The sequence below is a fragment of the Mauremys mutica genome, chromosome 6 (assembly GCF_020497125.1).
Source record: "Mauremys mutica isolate MM-2020 ecotype Southern chromosome 6, ASM2049712v1, whole genome shotgun sequence".
Classification (NCBI taxonomy): domain Eukaryota; kingdom Metazoa; phylum Chordata; order Testudines; family Geoemydidae; genus Mauremys; species Mauremys mutica.
The window spans coordinates 77,951,621-77,978,906 of record NC_059077.1 but is presented as its reverse complement, the minus strand read 5'-3'; the positions used below and the strand labels follow the sequence as shown (position 1 = coordinate 77,978,906).

General features: G+C 40.3%; 1 protein-coding gene across 1 annotated transcript in view; it reads right to left on the bottom strand.

Moving 5' to 3' along the window:
• The window catches only part of CHSY3 (chondroitin sulfate synthase 3), a 245,392-nt gene extending 224,182 nt beyond the window's left edge, over positions 1–21,210 (bottom strand). The window contains exon 1 of the mRNA XM_045020339.1: positions 21,093–21,210. Within this exon, the coding sequence (XP_044876274.1) occupies positions 21,093–21,096 (4 nt within the window). The 5' untranslated portion in view covers positions 21,097–21,210. The remainder of the gene's footprint in view (positions 1–21,092) is intronic.
• Positions 21,211–27,286: the final 6,076 nt, after the last annotated feature.

Below are 27,286 nucleotides of genomic sequence, written 5' to 3'. Positions count from 1 at the left end.
ACGAACCCCTCTTCTGAAATGTACTAATCTCAGAGAATCCAAGAGCACATCACAATCAACAGGAAAGGCAGGAATCAAAGTTTTTGATCAAGTGAGAACCAAAGCTCCCAACACCAAAACACTCAAGAAAGCAAAATTGCCAAATCTAAATCACTATTCTCAAAAACACATATCTCCATTGGCTTGGTCATCTACTAGATGAGTAATGGATGCATTACAAAAGATCTCCTGTATGGTGAATGCTCTAAGGCCAGTGGCTGACATAGGCTCAGGTTCAAGGAGATTTGCAAGAGGGACATGAAAACGTTCAACATTACACCATACTCTGGGAAGAACTAACTAGTAACAGGCTACACGGGAGGGCTGTGCTGCACCAGGCAGTCAAAGAGGCAGGAGAGAAATGGTTGAGAGAGATATTTCCCAAAGTAAAAACGAGACAACTCATGGGGATGGCCTGAACCCTGTACCACCCAGGGCTGGAGCTCACCACTGAGTCCCACGCTGTGCAGGGTTGACAGCCCAAGCCCTGCCACCTGCCACCTCACATCACCACCTTTCCCCCCAAAAATGTACCTTGGTGCACCCCACTTTTCTGGCAAAACAGAATAAATGCATAATTTGCTTTTGATGATCAGTTGGCAAAAGCAAACAGGACAAATGTCCATTTTTGCCAAAAAAGTTCTTATTTAGAAACTGCTAATAAACCTATGTTTTCTGCATTTTTCCTGTTTCCTTTCTCTCTAAATTTACCATTCTAAATACTACCCTTTAATATTCTTTAACTCATATGCAAGTTTGATTTTCTCTTTCCAGCATTTCCCTTTAGTTTATGTCATGTCTCAGGTTATTGGGGAACTGCCTAAATCAAGGCACTCACACTAAAAGCTTTATTGATCCTTTCTTCTCAGCACAAGTATCCACACAGTACTGACTAAACTCCCGAAGTTCATCCATAACATGCATTGGGCTCAGTGTAAAACTTGGGATGTTTTTTCTGGATCTTATCCGCTCGTTTCCGATTCCTGACCAGGAATCTATAGAGGGGATGCCCCATGGATATTACACCAGTACAGGCATCTGTGTCCTAGATAGGATTGAAGTTTAGGCAGACACGGCTTCTGTTGCAGCCTCCTACTGAGATTAGAAGTGTAGCCCACTCCACGAAGGTTCCCAGAGGATGTGCTGAATCAATGCATCCTAGAAACCCCTTTTTGGCTGCATTGACCAGTTCCAGACTCTCAGCAATGTGGATTGCATTATCTCATACACCCCCAAAGCATTTTGCAATGGGTGTGTGCGGAGGGACTGTAGCCTATGTTACATCAGCTAAGTTAAGGACGAATCAAGCTCCTCATCTTCCTTAAACTGCATCTTGCCAGACACTCATCTTCCATTTTAAGTTATTTGTCTTGCTTTGCTATCAAGCTTCAGATTCCAGTTCAATTGTCAATAACTGCCACAGCATCTCAGAATGCAGACTGGTGACTGGAGCAGAACCTAGTCAGTCAGTTAACCCAGTGGGTTGAACCCCACCCCTAGCTTCACTTTGACTCCTCAGCAGCTGTTTCCAAGAAAACAAGTTTAACTGGGCATTCTAATCTCATTCTGATTTTTAATCTATTTGTTACTTTGATAAAACATACAATACACTTCCTATGAAAGGAGTCTTAGGAGATTGTATTAAGCAATAATGTATTTCCAAACATGTTTCTTGAATAACAGCCCTAACAACCAGAAATAATCCAAAATGTACTACAGTAGGTGCACTAAGAAATTTTGCTCTAAAGAGAGATTATGGAGTAATGATTTTTATAAATTATAACTTTACTAAGCAGAAAATCATCCAGAAGTCAGTATATTAGCTAACTAAGATGTTGTTTAGTAATATTAAGCAAATGCCACATTTGTCAAATCGTGTAGCATGAGTGTTGGTCCGTATTAGGAAACAAAGGTCAGATTCATTGCAAAAGTCAATTTGTTTTGTTTTGAATTGTATGTTGTACCAAAGAAGCTTTAGATTTTTTCATCTGTCCTTTTTAAATAAATAAAACAAATGAAACACTACAAACATCAGTCTTCATTTCATCCTCTTTGCTGGAGACTCTTGGTACAAAATATTGAGAGGGTCTGAATAGTAGTCCCATATGCAGCTGCATTTCAGGTTAGAGCCTCACATGAGACCATTCAAGACCCTCCAAAGAAGTCAATGTTCTTGAACAAAGAGGGAGAAGTGAAGACTTGATATTCATGGTTTTTCATGTGCTTTGAAAAGGCAGAAAATTAGTGGTGCAAGGAAGAAGGGGGGATATCTGAAGAGAAAAGAACAATCCTGGGGCCCTTGGGTAAAACCCTAGCCCCTTTGAAGCAAATGGTAAGATTCTCCTTGACTTCAATGGAGCCAGATTTCACCCTTGATCCTTAATCATTAACAGGAGTAGGATTTGCAGGATAGGTAGTAAAGTGATAATTATTTATCAAGTGTTGTGATAATGGCAATATAGTGTGGTTTATATTGGCAATCTTATAGTATTTCATTCCCTCCAAGGTAGACTTGCTCACATCCTCCGTACTACATTTTATCAAAATGCAAAATGGCTTAAAGAAAAAAGAAAAAACCCACAAAGGGGACCAGATCACACACTCCCTGATAAAGGGGTCTGTACACACAAGTCTTCCCTCCTACTCCCACTCCTTAGAACCTGTGGAGGGCTGCCCATATGGCCAGGAGTCCAAACAGGGAACAGTATAGAGTGGGTAAGGAAGAGGTTGGAGGAATGTGCATCTCCCCTCACCCCACCCCCCAGTCTGGCTCCATAAATCTTACCTAGAGAAAGTCTGTAATGCATTCCTGTAACTGGGGAGGCTCAGGGAACTGCAGACCACAGAGAGCATTGAGTTACTAGGACTCTGCACAAATCCTTCAACAAATCCTGGTAGTTCTACCAGTTTTGGAGCAGCGTCCATAGTTTTTATCACAAAGAGGCATACCTTGGTCCCAACTGCATGCTGTGGGGAAGATTTTCGTTGAAGACATCACCTCTCATGGCCTTATATGTGGGAGGTTGGAGCCAGGGGAGATGATCTAACCTAATCAAATTATAGGAAAAAGGGAGCTATAACACATTTCCTGCTACATTCCTATGTCTCTTAGTACTGTTTTTCATAAAGAAAGGATAGATTGCTTAAGTCTGTCAGAGTTTTGTAGTGTTTCTGAGGGGTAGCAGTTGTCACAGGCCTTATAAGTTGGCTTCCCATTTGAGGAGAAATCAGTGATGTAGTCTGGATATATTTTTCCTCCTGCTAACGATAGCTCATCTCAATTGATTAGACTCTGTCTGTTGGTATGCATACTTCCACTTTTCATGTTCTCTGTATGTATAAATATCCCCTGTCTGTGTGTTCCATTCTATGCATCTGAAGAAGTGAGCTGCAGCTCACGAAAGCTCATGCTAAAATAAATTTGTTAGTCTTTAAGGTGACACAAGTACTCCTGTTTTTTTTCTGGATATATTGTTAGTGTAACTTGTTTTATGTATACATTAATACTGGGAAAGAAGTAGTGTGTCACAACAACACACAAGCAATTCCTTCTGTCAGAATTCTCAGCAGAACATCCATGCTTGGTTCCCAGGGAGCAACAGTGTCCCAAGACCAGACTTTAGAAAAGCCATGTAAAGATCAGATTTAATACTGATATCCCATTTACTGTATATTGTTTTGCATCCAGATGAATGCATCATTTCATTGGACTTGATCATGCCAGAATAAAGAAAATTCAGCTAAACCAAAATCAAGAAAAATTAAAAACCAAAACATAAAAAGCAAACAAGAAAACAAAACCAGATAAATTAAGGCAATTGCAAGTATACAAAATAGTGCAAGTGACAAGAACAATCCCATCATTTGGTTTCACTAGGCCATGTAAATATTTTCAAAAGAGAAGTCAGAGTCCTGTAATTACTAAGCCTCAAGGTAAAGATTTATTTATTTTTTTAAACTGGGATAGTCCCAGATTTTCAGATAAAAATTCAGAGTTCTGATAACTTCTTTCAGGGCACCTGAATTGTCCCATGTTTTCCACTGTATCAAAACATTCTAGGTTTTTATAACTGCAAAATGTATTTCTGAACAGCTAGAGAATGTTTTGTAAACCCCTGCTTCACTTTATCATATGGTGAGTGTACGTTGTAATGGTTGCTCAAACAAAACATGTCACCAATGTGTCAAGCAAAAGGAATTGATGACCCAGTCTCATCTGAGCAAACCCTTACTCTTTCCCCCCGAAAGGGAATGGGGACACGGCACATTTCCTCTGTTCTCTCCTTTTAAAGAGTCACAAAAAACAATAGGGAGGATGGAAGTGAGTGCCAACAGGGCACAAGGGGACAAGGCAGAAAGCACTCTTTCTTTAATCCCTTCTGTCACCAGTGCCCCAGCTGGAACTTTTCCAACCCTGGCATAACTGATCAAAGAAAGATGTGCTCTGCAGTCTGGCTCCACTATTTTTTTTTACCTTAAACAACATTGCCTCCAAAACATTGTGGCTTCTAAATTTGAGAACATGGTTACTTAATCTCAAGGTCGTGCAATTTATGAACCTTTGGTCTTTCTATTGACTAATTGAAGTTGCATTGCACCCTGACAGTGGTGTAAATCTGGAATAACTCCACAGAAACTACTGAAATAAATTGAGTTGTTTCAGATTACTAGTATAAACTGGAGTAGAATTTAGCCCTACAAATCTAAACTAAAATTTAAGTTCCAGAGGTAATCTATGGAAATCTTAAAAACACTTTCTTCTCCCCTCAGAGAGGTGGATTGGCAATATTTTTGAGTTATGTCTCTTGGTGCAGTAGTCATGCATTTTCAAAACATTGCAGAATAGAGTGTTCACAAGATTATTGCAAGATAGAAAAAAGTTGTTTCCAGTTTGTTAGGAATTTTATTAGGGCTGTCAAGCAATTAAAAAATTGATTAATTGCATGATTAATCACTCTGTTAAGCAATAATAGAATAATAGAATACCATTTATTTAAATATTTTTGGGTGTTTTCTACATTTTCAAATGTATTGTTTTCAATTAGAACACAAAACAAAGCCCTAAATTTATTCAAATAACAGATTTTCCTTTCACGTTGGCATCAGAGCCATCAAATGGAATGTTGCTGTAGTCTGCAACTTGAAACAACTGGCAAGGCACAAGTAGGAATACTTAAATAAAAAAGTTGAATCACCCTTGAATTACAATATGGTAGTAAATTACTGTATGTCTTGAAATAATTATATGATCAGAAAAAGTCCAATTTGCATGAAAATTATGACTATTTTCCTCCTGGGAATTCAGGCAGGCATTTCCATAGCTTAAATTGAAAGGTTGGAACCAGGAGTGGAAAAAAATATTTTGAGATAGTTAGAGAACAAAGAATCAAGATATCTAGTTGTAGATCCAGTTATGCAAACACTTAAGCACTTTAGTAAGTTTTAGTAAGCAGTTTAGTAAGTAAATTTAGTAAGAAATTACATGAGTAATTTCATTGGACTCAGTGGGACTACTCATGTGTAAATTTACTCATAAGTATTTGTAGAATTAGGCCATCAATTACTTCTAAGCTTTTACTTAAAATGAATTTTAAGTAATAATAAGTCACACTACTTAGTTTTCATATAGTTTATTATTGCTCATATGTTAAAAATGTTGCTTGCTATATCAAAGCATGCAGATATTACAGATGACTATGGTCTGACAAGAGTTTTTACAGGCAGTTACTTAAAATCAGTTTAGAGGAATCCTATGATGTAGTTTTCTCTGTATAACATATAATGAAAAATTTATGTTTTAGCATGGATTTCGTTTGCTACATCACCACGTTCATTAAAACTCATAACTTCTGAGTTAAGTATTTACTTCTGTGCTTTATTTAGATCAGATTTCAGGATTGTCTGAACACAAAATGACAGTAAGTGGCTGTCTCATTCAAAACATATGAAACAGGTTTTCACTGGACAGTTGTGGTGAAGATCTGACTCCTAAAGAAGAGCAATGCTAAGGGGCATCTCAGCAGATAACCTTCTTACTATATATCTATGGATAGATCTGAAGTACAGAATCTCATTATGCATTCATGTCTTTGTTTTCCAAAGAGAGAGTCCTATTCAGAACTACGTTTTAAATAGAAGCTCTGAAAACGTTCAGTGTTTTTCTACAGTCAGACAGTCTTCCTCTAAGTGGTAAGTAAGGATGAGGAACCGAGCAGGAAGGAACTCCTCCTCCCTTCAAATGGAATATATTTTCAATCCGGCTGCATACAGCTTCAGAGGTGTCAGCCAGTAAAAGATGCTTTGGATCATTCAGGCTATTTAAGAATTCTTCCTTGGCTAAATTGCAATCTAGGCCCTAATTAACTCCCATGAGCTTGATTGTAATATATGGCCATCCAGAGTGAAGTCTACAGTGGATCTGAAACTGTCATTGCAAATCCACATTAAAGTCAGTAGAAGCTCATAATGGACTTTATACATGAGTCTGATCCACTATTATTTAAAGTCTACTTTAAACCTTCTGTTTTGTTTTAATATAAATAGGTTGGTTATAGAACAATTAATGCTACAAAGATTTATTTGACAAGGCTACTTAAATAGAGATATTAACAGGTAAAGAGATTCATTCATAAATCTCTTTAAATATTAAGAGTAATTGTGCCACCTTGTGAAACAATATTGTGTTTGCAGTCTGATGCTTTCTGGAGGCCTTTCATGCTAATTCAGCTTGTCATCTGAAATTTATCTGGAGGTTATTTTCTTACTTCAAGGTATCTATCCAGTTTAGCACCAGAAAAGGCATTTTGAAGAAACTGTATATTTGCTTTATAAGTTTAGTTGTTGGAAATTCATTAGACTCTGAAATCATTATCTTTTATTTGTTGCTTTTTTGCAGAATGTAGCTAGAGCAAATTATGTATAAACTTTTTAAAAAAGTCTTGTAGGGATAGACATTTTTTTCCAACAGAGTTCTATATTTGGCAAAATATAAAGTCTGTACTCTGAGATTCCTTTCCTGGGGCATCTAGAATGCTGAAAAGATTCAAATACTCTGCAGGAAAAGGAACATCTGTGGGCAGGGGAAAAAAACCCAAACAAATCAAAAACACACAGAATCAGTATCTATTTTTTAAAATTCTACTTAGAATAACAGACGTATTGGAGCATGAGCTTTCGTGGGTGAATACGCATCCGACGAAGTGGGTATTCATCCACAAAAGCTCATGCTCCAATACATCTGTTAGTCTATAAGGTGCCACAGGACTCTTTGCTGCTTTTACAGATCCAGACTAACACGGCTACCTCTCTGATACTTAGAATAAATTGTCCTTGGATAGTTATTGTTACTTACTGACTTAATAGGCTTTCTGTGTTTCAGTATTTGATTTGTAGTGTCTTTAGGCATATTAGGTCACATTTCATAAGTAAATATCAGTTTTAAAAAAATTGTTTTCATTGAATTATAAAAAAAGCTGTCTTACTTCAAAACCCTATACTCTTGAGTATGAGCTCCCACTTAAAGTGGGTGATCTCTAAAGTCTACCATCCCCCATTAAAAAATTTTCAAGATGAAGAAATGGTAGATTTGGAGTATTTTCCATACATATTTTATAGCAATAAACGTTTTTGATTTATTTAGTGAAACACCAATTTTGTAAACATTTAGGCATATGCCTAATATTATTCATTACCTTCAACAGGACTACTCATCTGACTAAAGTTAAGCAGGTGTGTGAATATTTGCAAGACTAGGGCCTAAAATTGGAAAACTTAGTTATAATAGACCAGATCCTCAGCTCTAAGGCAGTTTTGTGCTGCTCCAGCCAAGCAGGGATCCTCCTTGTGCTACTTCCTCTCAACCTGTGGTATATGGGGGCATAGTTGGTGTGGAGAAAGTGATTAGGGAAGTGTTATTTATCCCTTCACAGAACAAAAGAACCAGAGTCACGTAATGAAATTAATATACAGCAGGTTTAAAACTAACGTTAGGAAGTACTTCTTCATACAACACACAGTAAACCTGTGGAACTCTTTGCCAGGGGATGTTGTGAAGATCAAAACTATAACTGGGTTCCAAAAGAGAATTGATAAGTTCATAGAAGATAGCCATTGATGGACCTATTAGCCAAGATAATCAGGGATGCCACCCTATGCCGTGGGTGTTCTTAAGCCACTGAGTCGAAGAATCACTTGACAATTGCCCTGGTCTGTTAATTTCTTCTGAAGCATCTGGCACTGGCCAGGGTCAAAAGACAGGATACTGGGCTAGATGGACCATTGGTCTGATCCTGTGTGGCCATTATTATGGTTGTAGAAAGGTGGGCTTGACCAGAATAATCCTTATGCTCCAACGAGTTACAGATGCTGCAATGGTCTCTCAGAGGATAATGCAGTTTATTAATCTTACAGCAGGTCTGATGTTGCTCTAAGTTGCTTTTTGGGATTGGACTCTGTTCTTGTAGCCTGGAAATTGGGTATCACAAAGAGCCTCTTTTGTGGTCCCCTCAAGTCAGTCCATCCAGTATATAGTCCAATATGTATAGCTTCATATCAAGTATTTGGTCCTGCTTCGACCAGGGGGTTGGACTAGATGAGCTCCTGAGGTCTCTTCCAAGCCTAATATTCTATGATTCTAAGTATCTCCTGATGAATTTACCTGGGTATGCTTTTACAGAGCACACAGCACCTGTATTTCAGAACAAATATATCATGATGGTTGTCATCTTTGGAAGTATTTATAAGTGGAAGAATAGGAAGACAGAATTGGAAAAGTCTGAAATCTATATTTTGGCTGAAAAGAAGTCAGCAAAAGAAAACCCTACATAGAAATATTGTATCTATACACCTAATGTGCAGGGACCCTAGAAATACACTTGCCATGGAAAAATGGGGAGTTTGTTTTAAAAAAAAACCTAGAATCTTGAGTATCAGAGGGGTAGCCATGTTAGTCTGGTTCTGTAGAAGCAGCAAAGAATCCTGTAGCACCTTATAGACTAACAGACGTTTTGCAGCATGAGCTTTCGTGGGTGAATACCCACTTCTTCGGATGCAAGTAGTGGAAATTTCCAGGGGCAGGTTTATATATGCAAGCAAGAAGCAAGCTAGAGATAACGAGGTTAGTTCAATCAGGGAGGATGAGGCCCTGTTCTAGCAGTTGAGTGAAAACCAAGGGAGGAGAAACTAGTATTCACCCACGAAAGCTCATGCTGCAAAACGTCTGTTAGTCTATAAGGTGCCACAGGATTCTTTGCTAGAATCTTGAGTTATATTTTCACAAAATGTATTAACTAAATTTTACTGAAAGTACCACTTACTCAATGTGTGCAACCTCCCCCTCTTGTGATTGATTTTTTGAGTGTGCTTTAAATTTACAGTGGAGCCAGATTGGATATCTGATCTAATTGGGACTGGAGCCAGATTGGATAATCAAAAATTGGGATAAACAGGAATCTGTTTCTAGGTGAAGACTCTTGCCTTTGACTAGTTCCAGGGAGGTAGGGACAGGGAAGGAGATGGGTGTTTCTTGGCAGGTTTATATTACTAGTAAAAAATGTTCCCGCATACATAAAGGGTCTTAACAGAGTTTATGCAACTCTGCATCAGTTCAAAAATGGAACAATGGCAGAGAGGGAGCTGGGTGGAACTCATGGCTGTTGGTGGTTGGAAGGAGAGAGAGAGAGGGAAATCCTGCGGGTAACAGGATGAATTAATATACAGAGAAAGAAGACCACATGTAATGATCTAGAGATCATTCCCCAAACAAATCCACTAAAATCACACACATCAAGGAGACCATCATGCCAGAGCTTGCAAACCCACATGGGATTCCAGTCACTGCATAACTCTTACATATTTTTAAAAGAAAAAACAAAAAACAAAACAGCAAGTACACTGTGGGGTAAAAACTTCATTAAACTGGAGTTTAGGCTGAAACTATATATACAGGTAACAGTTTGGCAGTCTGTACAATTTATGAATTGTGTGCATCTATGTATCTTTACCACACAGCAAACTCCATTTTGAAGATGCAGCTTTTTGTCTTCTGTTGTTCTTTTACTTCCACGTTGGACTAAAATCACAAGTGGATTGACAATAGAGGGTTGTTAAATCAGGATGGCTGTCTATTCAAATAGAAACATCATAAACAATAGCCTGGCTTCTACATAGCAGAAGTGGTTTGTCAAGGAGAGGTCATCTGGCAATGAAATCACCTGACAGGGACCTGGGATCACCTGAAGAGACTGATCCTGGGGTCACCTGACAGGAACTGGAAGATCATAAAAAGGTTAGGATCTATTGGGGTGGGGGGTGGTGTCTTTAACCATTTTCACCAGCTCATGCGAGGGAAGTTGCTGCTGAAGTCTAATGAAGCAGAGAGAATCCTGCCTACCTTACCTCGGATGGTCCCCCAAAGGAAGGGCCCCCAAAGGAAGGGCAAGCTAGAGTGGGAGGATGGTTGGTTTTTTTCTGTATTACATGTATTCTGTATATTTCTCAGGCTTAAGTAAAGAGCAATAGTGCTAGAATCCTGTGCGAAATAAGCCTGGATGTGCTATGTAGGATACTTACAAGATGCTCTTTGAAAAGTTAGCCTCACCGGTGGACCCAGACTACCCAGCAGGGGCAGCTCCAGGCACCAGCGCAACAAGCATGTGCCTGGGGTGGTAAGTAACGGGGCAGCCTGCCAGTCGCTGTGAGGGTGACAGTCAGGCTGCCTTTGGCAGCCTTTCTGCAGGAGGTCCGCTGGTCCCACGGTTTCAGCAGCAATTCAGCGGCGGGGGCGCTAAAGGCATGGCACCGGCGGACCTGCCGCAGGCATGCCACCAAATCTGCATGACCAGCAGACTGCCTGCAGGCATGTGCCGAAAGCCGCCTGACTGCCGTGCTTGAGGCGGCAAAAACCATAGAGCTGCCCCTGCTACCCAGTCAGCTGGAGTTCTAGGACAGGGTATGTTTGAGCTAAGGGCGGGGACCTGAGAGGGTCAGCTGTGGTAACAGGGACTAGTGAGTTAGAATGGGAGGTCTCAGTGCTTAGGAGGGGGCTAGGGCTAGATAGAGGATCTGCCGTTTGAAAGTGAGCCTAGAGTTCCCAAGATATGGGCAGTTCCTGGACTTTGTTTAGACTCCCACAGGCCTAAAATCACACTGGATATGGCAATGGGATTTCCTTGCAGAGTCTGACCAGCATTCAGAAGAGAACATTTGACTGGATGTATGACGATATATCAGTTACCAGTGGAAGACCCTAGTAAGAACACTGTAGTTTTTGCTTGGACTTTAATACAGCTATTGCAACAAAATCCTTGTTGCTTCAGCTATCTTGGGAGTGAGGCATGCATTTGATGAAATTCCTTAAATATCTTAAAATTGAGCAGTTTATTGGAGAATAGTTCATTAGTGATGTGTGTCCTCTAAAAAACAATCTAAATTTTCATTCAGCTCAGTCTTTGCTGGGTATCAACTGTGATTTTTCTAATCAGATTGAGAAAAGGGTTCCCTGTATATCACAGGCAATGTTAGACAGAACATTATTTTTATACATTACATAGAAAAGATTGCCAGAATCATAATAATGCCTTTCTGTTTCTAGAAGAGCTGCTATTTCTGCCTCATTTATTCAGTTTCAGTTTCTTAACTCTTGGAAAAGAATGTCATAGCATGCTTGAATACCTGCAGTGGCTTATATCTTATTTTCTAATCATATATTTCAAAGCATCTTTTATAATTAAGTGCACTCACATCACTGCTTTGTATATAAACACTGTGTGGCAGTTCTGCCGTTAGAACTGGCTTCCTATTTTGTGGCCACTGTAACAATGCAAACTCAGGGACAGCTTTCTGTCATGCTGCTGAAAAGATTTGTCTTGCCTACACTAGCACTAACTGTTTTCAGCACCAGACTAAGAAACATTGCAAAGGCGTTGTTGACAACTGCCTGGATTAGTAGGTTAACTTCCTACTGTAGCTAGGACTATGGGAGGAACAGAAGGCTCAAGAGCCATAGATGAGATGCAAGCAATCACAGTGTTCAAAAATCTGCATTTGGGAATGGAATCCAGCATTTATACTTGTAAATCCCAGAGGGCCAAGTTCACACATAGGGCCAAATTCATTCCTGGGTCAAGGAAGGGACTGAGGGGAGGTGACTTGTGTCTGAGTCCTTTTTGGGGTTGTGGGTGATATTAACAAACTCTGACAGTCATAGTTGTGCCCAGTCATTTGCCCCCACCCAAAGAGTGAGGAGGCACAGCATGACAGCTCATGTTAGTGAACTTTCAGTTTTGCTAAAAAAGCATTATTTTTAAGCCATCATTATTATAAGTGAATCAGTTTCAGATGTAACTGTACAGATTCTCTGTCAATCGAGTTAATTAGGAGAGATTTAGAGAACTAGAAAAAAAGTGACACCCAAAGACTCTGAAGAGAACACAATGTCATGTATGTTTCCCTGTAGTTCCAGACAATCCAAAGAGCAGAAAGGAGTGTGACTTTCTAATCTATTGAACACAGGAGGGATGACGCATATGCCCTAGTGATGTGATGCCAACATTTTGTCAAGGGACTTTCACAAATGTATCCCTGTAGTCTATGATAAGGTCTCATACAGAGCCAAGTATGCAATGGAGATCAGAGGTGAGGGACAGGAAGATTTCATAATTTGTTGGGCTCTATAAACAAAATTGCTTTCTTTGAATTATAACCAAAGGGAGGCTACACCAATTGACAAACAAACATATTAGAAGCACCCACTAGAAATGTGCTCCAAAGAGTGTACTGGCTTTATTTTCATTTACACTAGACTCTTTGCCCCATTCTGACACTGTAAAGAGGCTTTGGTGCAAATGAGAATCTGATCCAGTGAATGAAGAATTAGTGTAAGTATAATGGGGATGAGTGGGAGTGAAAAGCATATACATATGTCAATATCCCAAATTGCACCAGATAAGGAGGGGGAGGGGAAAAATAAAATTGGTTCTTTAAAATTACTTGAAGGGCTAGAAGGGCTACAGGGAAAGCTCTCTGCTTCCATCTAAAATAGAAATATTAACTAATGGCAACTTTCATGTACATAAATTAGAACTATAGGTGAGCAAAGATAAGTGTGGTGCATTATTTGAAGTTTCTTAATGTTCTGATTTTATGAAAGATGATAGTTTTTTTAAACAAATTACTGCATTCACGAAAGGGGATAAGAATTGTACAAGATTTACCATGTACAAAGTTGGTCAACCTGTGTAGTGGGCTCTGTATGTGGGTTCTCTACCCAGCCAATAAGCTTCTGTCTGAAAGACCAAAAACTTCATCCAGTTCCAAATTTCTCACCAACAAACTCTAAGTCCTGTGTACAGCAAACTCTTGGGGACCAAGCTGGGCCAGTGGAATGGATTTTTGTGGAACCAGATGGTGGAACTGACTTTGCTGCTGTTGGACTAGTAGACAAGCTGACTTCATAAAACCAGACCAAACACCACCAAAGTCTAAGCTACACCTGCTGGTTCAGGTTTTGGCAAGATGGAGTACAAACTTAGAGCACACTTGCATGCCATGCAGTAGCAGGATCCACAGGGCCAGTTATGAAAGTTCCTGATGTGCTTTGATGTTGAAGCACATAGGAATACAAGTTGGGCAAAGTAATAATTGTGACAGTGAGGTTGGCAATGTCCCTCCATATACTATTTGAGTTTCTTCATTTTTATGTAAATAAGGGCAATATTTTACTCAAATAAGTACAGTAGTATTTGTGGTTTCATATCCCCAGGAATTCTGGATTCTTGTGAGTGGGGAAGAAACACGTGTAAAAGTGAGTAGAGGTTTTATGTTTTTCTCTCCCAGGTTTTATGAATTAAAATGGTTATAGGCAAGGACTGGAGCTGTAGGTTTTATTTTAAGAAGGATCCCCTAACCAGATTATTGAGCCCATCCCTGGTTACTGCCATTGACACCTGGCAAAAGGATTACAGGCTTTTATGAACCCTAGAAGAGTCAGTTTTGGGAAGGAGGATTCAGTTGAATCTAGAGAAGAGGGAAACTCCAGAAGCAGATAAATTGCTCAGACTTTTTTCAGCATTGTGGCAACATTTTTAACAAGGAACTTTTGGGAGCCTCCTGTAATCCTGTCTAAGCACATCAGACAGGTAGACTAGGAAGGAGTTTGCATCTAAAACAGGAGAAAAATAGCAGCCAGGAGGAATGCAAACCATCAAATTTCATTTGAACAAGCAAAGTATTCTGAGTTATTGCAGTTAGGAAGGTTGAGTGAGAATTCTCATTGCATATATATGTAGCTATTGAGAGTATCAAAGTACCTAGAGGCACAATTCCAAATAGAGGGAGAATTAATAATTTCTAAAACCTTAATTTTTTAGTTGAATACGATCTCCTATGCCACCACATAGTCACAATAGAATTCAGATCTTGTTAATATGTATAAATGTATAATGAATGCATTATCATAATCCCATTGATCTATACCTCTCTAATGGATCCTGCTGATATTTGTTCTCCAGCCCTGCATATGCATGTCTCAGCAACTTAAATAATTAGAAATAAGGCCAAATTTTGCACACTAAAATGGTTCATGATAATAAATATGAAAATATATAATTTCTGTGAATTAAGGTGAGAAATGCTAGGAGCTTACTATGTTCCACAATGTGCACTCTAACAAAAGGAGGCAAACAGTTTAAAAAATAAAATCTTATTTCCAGCAAGCAGCCCATCCCAAAATGTAAGAGTGTTTGCAGATGTACAAATTAATTTGTTAGTCATTGTGTCATCTAGATGTAACCCTTCTGCTCCTCTGAGTTGGCAGCAACAAGGGCCGGGTTCAGTATCCAGGGGTTCCGTTTCAATAATGCAATGCAAAACCGGCTCGAGTCCCCACCCAGTGACCTGGGACAATTACATACCACCCTCCCCCGGGTGCCTCTAGGAGGCAATACTTCCCCTCTCGCAAGCACGGAATCCGAGTGTAGCAAAATCCTTTTAATAAAGGAGGGAAACAATGTGGCATTACATTGGGAAAACACCACAAACAGGATTCATAACACAAACCATGAGCAAAAGACCCACCTCCAAGTAAGTTTTGGAAGTGTCCTTTTCCCCTCAGGGTCTTAAGTCCAAATCACCCCAAAGTCCAACAACCCAAAAGTCTCTGTCCCTGGTCAGTGCCACCCCAGAGTTCAAAAATTCATCTGCAGAGTTTTACCCCCATCGCCTGGTGGAATTGGGGGGGGCGCACATGGGGTGTTAAGGGGCACCTTACATGGGCCAAGGCTGACTGCCCCACCTCTCCGTGGAGGTCTGCTGCAGCCTTCACCACAAACGGCTCTGCTCCACCAGCCGCTCTTCTCCATTCCTCCAGCCATCCCCGCAAACTGCTCCACTCGCTGTTCCGTGGGCCGCTCCAACTGTCCCGCAAGCTGCTCTGCTCCACCAGCGGTCTCATGAACCACTCCAGTTGTCCCCACAAACTGCTCAGCTCCACTCAGCTGCGCTTGCTCCAACCGTCCTGCAAACTGCTCTGCCAGCCACTTAGCAATATATCTTTAGGCTCCCCCACTAGTTAACACAGCACTCAGTGATCTCAGCTCAGTAATTTTAGCTCTTTTAGTGGTTTCAGCTCTTAGTGATTTCAGCTTGTAGTAGGGGAGCCCCAGTGCTGGTGCACTATTAGACCAAAGTGAATTCAGCTCAGCAGTCTCTAGTTAGACTCTTAATGGAATCAAAATTAGCAATTGGTGTGCCAGGCTCTCAAGGGGGGGGGGCGCAATACAATCAGGTACACACACCTGTCCCCAACCTCTCTCAATTCACTGGGTTTTGGAACCCATGTCCCTTGTCTAGCGAGTGCTACTTAGTTGATGGTGAGACCCTCTGTCATAAAACAGTCTCATAGTCCTTCATTCACATAATCAGGGTAACACTTTATTCCTCCTACCCCAATAACTGAGAAGTTGGGGATCACACAGCTGCCAAAGTGACCATTTGGGGTTGCCGTGGGCTCATGCTAGGCAGAGTGGGTGTGCCTATGCAAACAAGATCAGCCCCCGAAGTTCTTTTTCACACTCGCCATAATTCACCACCAGATGTCAGGGTAGAGCTCATCCTGACTCTGCTTACATAGAGATGTTCAAAAGTTTTCTGGTGGAACAGTTCCCCCCAACCCCAATCGTAAAATGCTGATTCTACAAAATCAATATGTTCCACAGGAATGTGTTGATTCCCCCAAAACTTTAAACAGAAGCAGGCCGATAAGGTTGGCCTACCTGCCTCCCAAGATCCCAGTTCTCCTGCAGTTTACCCAACGAGCTTCCCAGGGTCCCCAAGCTGCACAGCTCCACCTAGCAGGCAACCAGTTCTGAAGGTTCCCAGATTGCTCAGCCCCTGGGGATCCTTTGTTCCCTTGTAGCCCACCTGATTGGCTACATGGCTTCCAGGTTCCACAGGCTGCCTAGATTTCCAGCTTCTTGTGCTCCCTATCTAGCCTGCAAGTCACTTGGGCAGCCAGGAAGTGAAGGATCTTGGGGAGCATGGTTCATTTTCGGAACATTTTGGTGTTTCCACTGTACAAATGTTTAAATGTTTCCAAAATAAAATATTGTGCAATTTCAGTTCTACAAAAGGATTTGAGTTTATTTTGATCTTGATTTGAGATGAAGAAAAATGAAGTCTCCAAGTGTCAGAGCAGAAATTAACTTTCCTGCCCAACTTTTGGGTCATCTCTTCAACCAAGATTTTATCTAAGTGGTTGCATATAATCATTATACTGTAATTAGATAGGTTTTATGCACCTCTAGTCATTTTGTCCATCTTCTGTCTGTTTTATGTTCTGTAGTACTTTCAGTCTGGTTTCAAATTGCATAGAATTTGTGTTCTCTCAAAGAGGGAAGTATTCTGGTTCCATACCACATATGGTAGCAACTTTTACTCACACACATGCATGCATACAAGCTATGGCACTCAAGTTTTAATCCCGATTATGATGAAAAATAGTTAGGGGTTAAATTGTGTAGGAGGTTGGTACACTGGCCTTTGAACTCTACAGACGTGGAGCCAGGCCCACAGGTGCATTAGAGCAGTTAGCACAGCTAAGGAGGGAGGAGATAGAAAGCTCTCCGCCATCTGGCCTCTGCACAGAACCCCAGGAGCTGCCAGGGACCAGTTCACCCTTAGCACTGCTTGAAGCAACCACAATGTCTCAGATGCAGGGTCTCTCCATCTGTTCTCAAGATCAGCCAACTTTGTGTGCAGCCTGGTTACATGGCAATAAAAGGTTAATGGGCCCTTTACCTTATTGTGAGTAGGCACAGGAAGTGGCCTTCCAAAATATTGCTGTTGTGCCCCTCTTCCCCCCGGAAATATATTAATTTTTAAGTAATGCCTGTGAAGGTGACAGAGGGTCTAGCTTTGTACCAACAAAAGCAAGACTCTTCACAGGTAAAAGTAGTTATTCCCACATTTACTTACCTCCTTGGAAATACATATTGCAAGAATTTCAAAGCAACATAAAACCACCCAGAACAATACAGGCACAAGAGATGTGATTGAGCAGTTGAAGTATAATCTACTACTTTCTTAACTGGATTACTTTTCACATGGACTTTTAAATGGCTAACAGTTATTTAAATTATGAAACCATTTCTACAGGGAGACATTAAATGTAACATTAAACCATGGACCTCATGGAACTACTGTATATGTGCTTGTTCAATTATCTTCAACTTTTTTTGAAGTTAAACAATAAAACTAGTGCTATTAATAAACAATTGTCTATATAAAATCATATCACTAGGATTCAGTTCAATTAAATACAGTGCACTCATTTACAGGCATTATCTGCCCATACTATTTGTTTTTCGTGCAAGTTGAAAGTGATTTTGGTAATGCTGTATTTTCAGTTAATGTAACTGTCAGTTGGTGAGTGAGGATTTAGTATTGTATCATGACAAACAGAAATCAAGCAGGTAAAAACTATGTGCATTACTGAAAAATGTATGGCATGGGATATAAAAATTGGTACATCCTCAGTATGGCATGTAAGATCACTCATTTTGCGATTCAACTCCTTGGAACAAGGTTTTGCAAAAAAAAAAAGAGGCAAGAGAGCCTTAGCAATTTGGAAACTTAAAAAAATAAAAGGAGAAACTGCTCACACTGTGCTCTTAGGTCTCAGATCAAAGCTGGGAAGTGCATCTTACACCTGGACCCAGGTTATTGTAGGCCTCCAGTTTTACTGTAATTTTCGCCATGGAATATTCAGATAGTCTCCCTCCACCCAACCAAGGATTCTTACATCAGCTCCACAGAATACTGAAATGGCATTTAAATCAAGTCAGCTAGAACCATATTGAAACTCCAAGTTCATATTCATGCCTGTTATTTACATTTTTAAAGGTAAAACTGTGCTTAGTAGATTATGACTTCAAGGAAGAAATCTCATTTGAAATACCCTGAATCCACAGGTGTAAATTTCAGCAGGGCTAGCTCAGCCTTCTAAAGTAAATAAACTAAAGTCCCATGGAGTTTATCCTGAGTGTATGTTGTTGTGATAAACCTTAAAAAGCTGTATTGTTCTTTTTGGCTATTATAGATCACATGGCAAGTGGCAGGGTCTCACAGGAAACCACCCTATTAGCAGGTGTTAGAGCCCTATATAAGGCTACCAAAGTTCTGCAGACTTATTGTGGCAAGTGCATCTTGTTGACTTTATGCAGAATGTAAAGGAGATGGAAATGGTCCTCTGTGGAGAGGAAACTAGACAGTAGTAGTCCTGGAGGGAAACTACAGAGATATGCTCAGGGAAGGAGCTTAGGCTATCTCCTGTATTTTTGTTCTGAGCTACCTGTAAAACCAAACTCCATGAAAAGGGCAAGAAGGGACACTGACTCGGGGTCTGTGTGCTTCATTGAGGATAGTGAGTCAGCCTGTTCATGCTCCTGTTAGCTAAAACTTACTCGCCTCACTATAGTACAGCATGTTGCATACTGGTTGTCTGCCAGGCTGTGCCAGTGGTAAAGTGAAGCCTATGTATGTGCAGAGGAGTTTTGCCCCACTGACTTCAATAGGAACAGTTCCTGGAGAGTTCCATCAAGATAGGTGAGCATCACTAGATTTCCGCACATAACAGGAAAGAGGCCTTAGGGCTCATTCTTTGAGTCTAGAGGAGCTGCACTTTAACGTATTTGAGGAGGGAACAAAAGGTAGCTTTACACCATTTATGCACATGCTCTTATACGGGAACTCCCTCTGGCTGCAGTGCCAGTTAGTTGGCTACACTTAGCGCTGCACAGCACTGCAGCGGGAGCGCTCCCGCGGCAGCGCTTTGAAGCGCGAGTGTGGTCGGAGCGCCAGCGCTGGGAGAGAGCTCTGTCCGTACTCGACCTCCCTATAGGGATTAACGTACAGCGCTACGGCTGGGGCTCTGATCACACTGGTGCTTTGCAGCGCCGCAACTTGCAGTGCTGGAGGGGGTGTTTTTTCACACCCTGCTGCAGCGCTGCAAATCTGCAAGTGTAGCCAAGACCGAAACTATTTCCAACTACCAAGTCCCCCGAGGGCTTATTTTCGCTAAGAAACAAAACCAAAACAAAACCTTACTTTTAAACACAGCTGTTAGGAAGAGTGTTGACTAACAGAATGCAGATTACAGTTAACTGCTCCATGTAGACAGAGACAAGTTGTGATCAGCATCCTGTCAGCTCCTCATAACTGTATTTAAACATGAGATTTCACACCAACAACAAGCCCTGCGAGGCTATTCCAGCAGCCAAGAACTGCTGGAGTACAGCATCTCTTTGGTCATGGCCCCTACATTGTGGATGGGTGAAGTGACACAGGGCTGGCCTAGCCAGGAGCAGACACTGTTGCAAAGCACTTCTGCCAATACGTCACTGTGCTCCTCTTTGAGTTCCCCTAGACCATGGGACTCAGATAGGTGACTAAAAAGTGGTTTTATGATGGCTCTGTCAGACGGCCAACTCAAAGCAGCTGCAGCAAGGCCTGAGGTTACACCGTCAGTGGCAAAGATAGAGTCCTAAGAGGATCTGTGCAAACAGTCCATCCCAAATTGGACACGTACTTGGAATCTGCCTTGGTTCAATTTCAATTTGAATTTCATCTGTAGATCAATAGCTGTTTTTTTAGGGATAGTTCCCACATACACTTTCCTAGGCGTCTTTGCTTTATCTGGATAGTTGCAAACACCACAGACTGTTATTCACAGTGAGCCAGCTCCCACAGGGCTAAGCAGCTGCAGGAATATTTTAGTGCCATTGTGGTTTGAGGAGGAATTTGAATCCCTAGATTCCAAGGCCAGAAGGGACTATTGTGAAATCTAGTCTGACTGCCTTTTCCCCAAATCTACAATCTTTTGATGTCAAAGTACACTCTAAAACAACAAGTTAGTACACAGCAAGCTAGTGCTCTATAGCCTCACACCCTAGCATGCCATGGACTAATTCACTCTGTAGGCAAGCCCTTAGGTACCTCCAAGGTTAGGCAACAGTTAAGCAGCCATTTTATGAATGCTAGTAGCATCCTTAACAGTTGGATTTATGTGCCTAAAGTAGCAGTTAGGCATTCAAGTTCCCTTGTGAATTTAGCCCTTGGTCACTTAGGCAGTTGTGAACATTTTATCCACATGGCTGAAGAAGGAAAACATGTTAGTTTTGTAGAAATCAATAGGGTTCCTTGGGAAGGAAGGAGTAATTAGACCTGTATGAAAGACACAGTTATTTCATTTGCTTCCAGAACAGACATACATACTGTAAGAGTTAAACTCTAATGTAGTTCTGATTGCAAGTTTTCCTATATAGTAGCAGTGCTGCTATAGTAGACACCACTTTCACATTTGCCTGTGAACTCTGTTTCTGAGGGTTCTAAAACACTATCATACAAAGGTTCTAAGCTAGCCCTACAAAACTCAACCTTATACAATTGTCAGAACTTGTCCAAAAAAATAAAGTTAAAAACCAAGTTAGGCAAACAGGAAAAAATAAGACTTGAGCACCCACTTCTTCATAATTTTACTTATGGGAGTAGTTCTTACTTACTCATGTAGTCCCATAGGGGCAATAAGATGAGGCTTGCTTCAGTCAAAGGAAGCACACTAAACTACATCTGCCTGATGACCCCACACCCAAGTTCTCTGCCCTCCTGGGTGATTTATATACCTCGCCACTCAGAGAATCAGCAACCCACTGGTAATTAGTTCATTAGCTTTCTTTGGAAGGAACACTTGCTAATTGACCCATGCTGGTTAGCAAAATACAAGGGTAGCTGTATCTGGTGGTGTTTTAATCCCACCCCAGCCTGGGTCACCCTGATCATTAATATAATTGTAAAATGTAAGGAGTTCTGTATGTATACTGAAAATATGTTTTTAGAGTCTATATTACAGCAGAGGTAGAGAAACAGGTGTTTATTCACCTGTCTCTCTGTTGAAATGTAAATTAAGCATTGTCTCACTTATAATAGGTCCCCCATCACTTGGATAAAATGAATGCAGATGAAGGATTGTAAGAAGTTCAGAAAAGAACTAACGGTTCTAGAGATGCAGTGAGGGAAGAGAACCTTATTTTGAGATACACTTCAAAGATTTGCTAGCCTGTATTTGGGGAACAAAGAAGACACTATGTCATCCTGTACCTAAGCAGTAAATGGGTAGTGTGTTCACATTAATGAAAATGGGATCACAGCCAGCTTGGATTGAAGATGTTGCAAAAGACTTTGGTGGGATAAACTTCTTTAGACAGGAGGTTAACCTAATAGTTAAGTTTAATCTTTAGAAAGCATGTTATGATTGTTTTAAATGTAACCCTTTTGTTTCCATTATCCTCATTATCTCCTGAATCTGTAATAAATTCATCCTTGTTTTCACTATAAGTATATTTAATTGGTGTGATATTAAGCAAGGAACTGATCATAAGTTGAAGCATACATGCTGGCGTTTACACTGTTCCCTTGGGGCCAGCAGTCCTTGTATTTTTATGAGGATTTAGTGGCTATGGGGCTGGATGCAACAGGGGAGACTTCAAAAGGGTTTGAGAACTGGGGTACACCTATTGTTAACCTCCAAGGCAAAGTAAGGGCTGTCATAGCCCAGAGGAGGGTGCTTGGGTAGCTCACAGGCTGGTGGTGTCAGGGAGATGACACACAGTTAAGCACACTCTAATCTCTCTCACACTGGAGGATAACAAGGGTGACTCATAGTGCTGGGAACCCCGAGAACCATCACACAAGGGTTCATCTGAATGCAATGACTTGCATGATTCTTACAGTTGTGTCTGTCTCTTGCTCAGCTGTACAAAAATTGTTTGGAATTTATTTGGGCTGTTTTTTTTTTATTTGGAGACCATAAAGATGGAATTCAGCTTGCAAATGTGTTTGAATGTTGGGTATGTTTATTTTGCACAACTGTGTAACAAAAGGACACATTTATCTTTTATTAAAAGACCAAATCATGCCCAGTTCAAGAGGTGAAGTAACTTGTACATTTTAACACACATAATTATAAATCTGTGGAGAGACTTTTGTAACCACTATATAGTGTTCAATGTTTTTCTGACACTTAATGAAGCCTGGGTGATACCAGTGAAGCATAAAATTTAGGCCAGGTTCACTGACATTTACAAACCTTCTTGGCAAAGTGAATTTGGACCAATTTCTAGCTATTACTACTACTACTACTAAATAATTTTTAAAAACAGTCATAGTTTTGAATAGAAGCCATGTGAAATGTATGTATTTATAATATATATATAAATGTTGGCTGAGCCATAAATTCTTATAACTTGCTGCTGCCATAATTAATACTTTCATACAAACTGCAAAATTAGTACATTTAAAAGAAAGGCACATAAATACTAGGAGAAATACTCTATTCAGATTTGGTTTGCATCCAAGCCCACGGACAGAGGAGATATTCAGATTATTATGGTGGTGTTTAAACCCACTAGAGAGCCATCAGATAGTCAGGTACTGCTGTGAAGATATGTTACACTGTATTAGCCAAATCCTGTAGTTAGTCTCCAAACATATAAGAGTAACTGATTAGGCAAGCTGTGGCCTAAGGATTCTGTCTGGGACACCAAAAACAACAGTAAGTGCAGAATTGTTTGGTGCAGCAATTCTCAAATTCTGGTTCTTGGCCCTCCAGTTGTCTAAGAAGCACTTGCTGATGGTCATGTGGTGCTGGCTCATCTTTGTTTCCAACTGCTAAGTTACATTTAAAGATATCTTAAAGCATATTAAATACTTTCCTAATAACATTTTTACATCTGAGCCACTGGTGCAGTTGCCACAGGGATGCTAACTGATCATGAAGGGGAGGGTAAGAGGTTCACCCAGCCATGAACTGGAGTGCAGAATTGTCAGTGTGTCAACGTCTTTGTTAAGGTCTGGTTCAAACTTTTTAGAATCCATGCTAATATTTAAGTTTCAGTGTTGTGTTGATTCATAGCTCTTTTGACTTTTTAATTAGGGCTGTCAATTGCAATTAACACCTGTGATTAACTGAAAATAAAATTAACATGTTAATTTTTTAAATGGCATTAATCGCATATGTCTGGGTGGGAAGGGAGGCATCAGCTGCGGAGGGACCCGACAGTGTCCAGTCACGTGCAGTAACCCAAGCCTCCATCAGAGGGTGGGAAAAGGAGAGAAGAGAAGAGGAAGTGGATCCCATCCCAGCTTTGGTGGAGAGGTAGGGATACTGTCCCATTGCCCCCGGCCAGCCCCTCGCTCCAGGGATCGATACCCTCCTCCCCATGCTGTGCCCAATTGCCTCCAGCCAGCCTCTTGCTCTTGGGGGTAACCTGTAGAGATCAGGAGCTTGGTGAGCTCAGCTTCCCTGCACCAGCCTCTTCTCCCTGCTGCATGCCAAGTCCCTGAGGTTAAACCCACCCTTTCTTGCAGATTAGGGCTCACTCAGCTGAAGGGAGCCCACTTAGCTCAGTAAAATGAGGCAAACCTGGCAAGCTGGGCCCAGTACCAGAAACTACCCTTCCAGAAGCAACAGCAACACACCTCCCTCACCCTCCTCCTTCTGCACAAATCACTGCCTGCTTTCCCCTCCCTCCACCATCCCCATCCTCCTCAAACACTGAATGCAGATTTCTAAGATTTCAGAGTAGCAGCCATGTTAGTCTGTATCTGCAAAAAGAACAGGAGTACTTGTGGCACCTTAGAGACTAACAAATTTATTTGAGCATAAGCTTTCATGAGCTACAGCCCACTTCATCGGATGCATGTAGTGGAAAATACAGTAGGAAGATATATATATACACCGAGAACATGAAACGAAACAATGGGTGTTACCATACACACTATAAGGAGAGTGATCAGTTAAGGTGAGCTATTATCAGCAGGAGAGAAAAAGAACTGTTTGTAGTGGTAATGAAAATGACCCATTTCCAGCAATTGTCAAGGAGATGTGAGGAACTGTAGGGGCGGGAAAATAAGCATGGGGAAATAGTTTTACTTTGTGTACTGGCCCATCCACTCCCAGTCTTTACTCAAGCCTAATTTGATGGTGTCCAATTTGCAAATTAATTCCAATTCAGCAGTCTCTCGTTGGAGTCTGTTTTTGAAGTTTTTTTGTTGTAATATTGCGACTTTGAGGTCTGTAATCGAGTGACCAGGGATTGAAGTTTTCTCCAACTGGTTTTTGAATGTTATAATTCTTGACATCTGATTTGTGTCCATTTATTCTTTTACGTAGAGACTGTCTGGTTTGGCCAATGTACATGGCAGAGGGGCATTGCTGGCACATGATGGCATATATCACATTGGTAGATGTACAGGTGAATGAGCCCCTGATGGCCACAAGTACTCCTGTTCTGATTTCTAAGATGAAACTCTCTTCTTCTTTGGGCAGGAGGTGAGCCTGGTGAGCTTAGAAACCCAACCCAACAGTAGCAGCATCAAGAATTCACTCTTCTCTTGCATAACTCACACCCCTACCGTCTCCAGAATACTGATTTTCTGAGATAAAAAAATCTTATCCCTTCAATAAGCCAAGACTCCTCTAAAGGGAGAAGAAGAATTAGGACTGAGAGGACTTGTAGGCTCTACAATTTCACATTGTTTTATTTTTGAGTGCAGTTATGTAAAAAATAATTCTACATTTGGAAGTTGAAATTTCATGATAAAAAGATAAAAGCAGCAAAGAATCCTGTGGCACCTTATAGACTAACAGACGTTTTGCATGAGCTTTCGTGGGTGAATGCCCACTTCGTCGGATGCAAGATTTGCTGCTTTTACAGAACCAGACTAACACGGCTACCTCTCTGATACATGATAAAAAGATTGCACTAGAGTACTTGTCTGAGGTGAATTGAAATACTATTTCTTTTATCTTTTTTACAGTGCTAATATTTGTAATAAAAATAATAAAGTAAGCACTGTAGACTTTGTATTCTGTGTTGCAATTGAAATCAATATATTTGAAAATGTAGAAAATATCCACAGATATTTTAAAAAATGGTATTACATTATTATTTGAGTGCAATTAAAACTGCAATTAATCACAATTAATGTTTTTAACTGCTTGACAGTCCTATTTTTAATATCTATTTTGTGTATAAATGTCTGTTAAATAAACATAGTCAAATATAATATTTTATGAATATCACAGATAGTATCATTAGTCTCCTAAACTTTGCATTCTGGACCAAATTCTGCTCTTTTATACTGCTGTCAATCTGGAGAGATTTCCCTGAAATTAGTGTCACTCTAGTTTTACACCAATATAAAGGATAGCAGCTTGTGGCTCCTTTATCTCTAAGACCCTGGTAAAGTAAGGCATTTGAGCATATTCTATGAGACTTACAAATATGCTTAAATATAAGCAAATGCTTAAGTATTTTGTTGAATAGGAATGGACTGCTGAATTGGGGCTTCAGAGATAATTTAGTGTGGAATTCATGCTGTACATCCAGTTTATAAAACACAGCCAGGTAGTGTAGTTTTACTAAATTAGCTTTAAAAGCACTGCTGGAATAAACGGAGAGCTCTTTTTTAAAACACAGAATATTGTGTTAATCACAAAATGCACAAATGCTACATGATGACTTGTTATGTCTGGCGTTTGACATCCAATGAATAAAAGAATTGGATTATTAACCAATAGAGACAGTCACTCCACTACCTACTGCAGTAAAGATATCCATTAATGTAAAGTGTATATATTTGCCACCTCACATTACTTAACATTACATCAAATAATTCAGAGACATATGTGCTATACTTTATATAATTGTGTCTTCCTAATTTTGATTAGCAAGTGTGCCAAAGTGCTTATTGCAAATTCCACAGGACCTTCCTATGCTGAAACAAGCCAAAGGGCCTTCTCTTTGTTTTCGAGCCTATTCTCTTTTCAAACAGTGGTTCAACTAGTTTTCCCCAAAACTAGAACAGAATTCACATTTAGCAGACTAGGATCTTACACTGACCTATTGCAAAGGACCACTATGTCAAATATTCAGGAGTTGTATTCTTACTTAAAGAAACTTGCAAATTCCACTGGGCAGGTTTCTCTTTCTCTAAATTTTTAAACATTTTTGTGATAAGAAGCTACCTTAAGCACAAAACCAAAAAACACTGCACAAAAAAGGCTGCCATGAAGCCCTGCAAAATGAACCTAGAGGTAACACAGGTCTATGTAAGACAGAGGGAGAAATTAAAGAATGCACTGATTAAGTTTCACCTTCACTAAACAAAATGGCCAGTTATCACCCTAGCGTGCATCCTTAGTACTACCGCTAGATGGCAGCCGTGTAATCTAGATTGAAATAGGCACAAGTGACAAAAGCCAGGGGGAACTTTTTCTCACCTTTGAGAATCTCCACTAGATGACAGTAGCAAGAACCAGATTGAAACAGCCAGTAATGGATTTATGGAGAAAACAATTTTATCCTTACTGTTAAATCCACAGAGAGCAGCACAGTTAAGAAACTCTCATCATTGGCCATTTTCCTGGAAATTACAGTACTTTTTGCTTTTAGGCTTTCCGCCCACCAACCTCAATAATTTACAAAAATACATTTCAACATTGTATGCAATGCACTTTAAGCATATGTACTTGGGCTGGAAAAAACAGATAAAGCATTATTGTAATGTGAATAATTACTTCATAGAGTAATCCATTAACCTCTTAAAGTGTTTTGGGACATTTTTTTCATAAACTGAATGGATTTGCTCTTTCTGACATAGAGATTGTCTACACTAAAACTTCAGCCTGTCAGGA